General features: G+C 47.0%; 1 protein-coding gene across 1 annotated transcript in view; it reads left to right on the top strand.

The window, feature by feature from the left end:
- The window catches only part of Kiaa1257 (KIAA1257 ortholog), a 45,143-nt gene that overhangs the window by 30,861 nt on the left and 12,203 nt on the right, over positions 1-2,079 (top strand). Inside the window, exon 13 of the mRNA XM_029478225.1 lies at positions 1,736-2,033. Coding sequence (XP_029334085.1) covers positions 1,736-2,033 — 298 coding nt within the window. The remainder of the gene's footprint in view (positions 1-1,735; positions 2,034-2,079) is intronic.

The raw sequence follows: 2,079 nt of genomic DNA, 5'->3' as shown, positions 1-2,079 counted from the left end.
GAAGGGTATCAGGGTAGTGTTGCCCACCAGAATCAGCCAAAAGGGGCTGATGCAATTGTGGTCCAAGTACACCAAGCTGTATCTTGAGCTGGTAGAACTTGGCAGCATTGTCCANGTGGTACTGGATTTGCTGGCATTAAAAATGCAAGAGTAACAGAGTCATGGAGACTTGTACAAAGATACTTGAAGGCCAGCGAGGCCAGACAACATGTGGTAGGGTTGGAGTGCCTGCACGGGGTTCCTGAAAGGTCACTGCCTGAAGCTGTGAAGGTAAAGACTAAGTTTCAGTGGAGATCTTGGGACCTGGGTGATATCAAGGCCACAGGATCTCAGCTAAGAAAGACAGGTGCAGAGTGGAGTCTGTCCAGGAGCTCCAATGTGCTTGAGTGCTGCTGGAGATGGAGTTGGAGCCCAGGTGATTCTGTCACAAGCTCCAGATGCTGGATACGGAGCTTCAGGACTTGCTGTTTGCTGTTTGTCTGTTGCCTTTGGGCTTGCTTTGGTCTGGTCCCATCCTTTTGGGGGATGGGGATATTATTCTGTGTCATTATATACTTGAACCATGTAACTTGTTTGTTTTTTAAGGTGGTCACAGTTAAAAGATTGCCTCAAATCTCAGGAAAGGCTTTGGATTTGGGACTTTTGAATAATTCTAGGACGGTTAAACACTGTGGGGACTTTTAGAGTTGGATTAAACAAAAGTATTTTGGAATATGAGATAAAAATAAGACTTTAGGATTAAGGGGTAGAATGTTACAATTTCTAAGTGATGCCTTTAGCAGCTAAGTTTACAAGGGTTGGACATGTGATGGATNATTTTGATTGTCAATGTAATGGTATTTAGAATCAGGGAATCATCTTTCAGTGTGCTTATGAGGATCTTTCCAAAAAGAATTCACTGAGCAAACATTTGCCCTGAATGTGGGTAGCACCACCCCNTAGGGGTGGGGTCATGGGCTGAGTAAAAAGAGAGAAAGCTTGTACCAGANTTCATTCCTTTCTGCCTCCTGCCTGTGACTGAAGCATGACCAGCTACCCTATGCTTCAACTCTCCATGCCTTCTCAGCAATGAGGGACTGCACCCCCTTCAACTGAAAGCCAAAATGAANCCTTCACTTTCAAGTTGCTTCTTGTTAGGTATTTGATAACAGCAACAAGTGATTAATGTATGGCTACAGCCACCATCACTGTGTCTTTTCTTTGTTTCTGACAGTTGTGGAAAGAGTCCACTAATTCAGGAATATACCTCACCTCAGACTTAGGAGTAGTGAGTAGCACCCAGAAGTTCCCAGATGCTGTCAGTGTGGATCCTGGGTCCACTGCAGGCCAACCTAGGTGTGGCCCACTGCTACCCATGGGGTCCAGGAGGTAGCACTGCCACTCAGGCTACAAGCTCTGTGCTGGCAAGAGCTGTGATTACATCATCCTATCTACTGCAGGAGGACTCTGAGATCTACCTGCTGAGAGTCAACTAGAATATTGGGGTGCTTCCCTAGTGGGGTATGGGGTTGATGAAGACCATGAATCAAAGCCACAGTCAGAAAAAACACTCAGTGCATATTGTGGGCAGTCTCTAATTTTAGCAGGCTTTGGGGTAAAAGGCATATATCAGGAGTCCTAGCCAACCAAACCAGCTCTGAACCGGCACCACTAATCAACCTGACCTTTCACTTCTGCTGTGTAGTGGGGGTGTTTATACAGGTGANGCTGAGTGGCTGGCCGTTCCTCATTTCAGGATCCATGACATCTGCCACAGTAGCACCAGGCTCAANGAGGTGGTTATGAGAGACCTGCTGCCTTCCTCCTCCATGATTAAAGAACTGAGCCAAGANTTTGGGATCCCCATTTCTCAGGAAGATCTCACAGATGGAAAGCTATTGACCGCATTGCCCCAGCCTGATACCAGTAATGAGGATATCCAACGTCGGACTTCTACTCTCCCACTGGAGATACAAGTCCACCAGGAGAAGTACCTGCAATGGCGGAACGACATGCTGCTAAAGAACCAGGTCCACAGGGATAGCATTGTCCAGGTGGGCACTCTCTTCCCTCCATGCTGATTGTCCAGGTGGGCACTCT

The sequence above is a fragment of the Mus caroli genome, chromosome 6, assembly GCF_900094665.2.
Source record: "Mus caroli chromosome 6, CAROLI_EIJ_v1.1, whole genome shotgun sequence".
Taxonomy (NCBI): domain Eukaryota; kingdom Metazoa; phylum Chordata; class Mammalia; order Rodentia; family Muridae; genus Mus; species Mus caroli.
The sequence above is the reverse complement of the archived record's forward strand: the minus strand, read 5'-3'. Positions and strand labels throughout refer to the sequence as shown.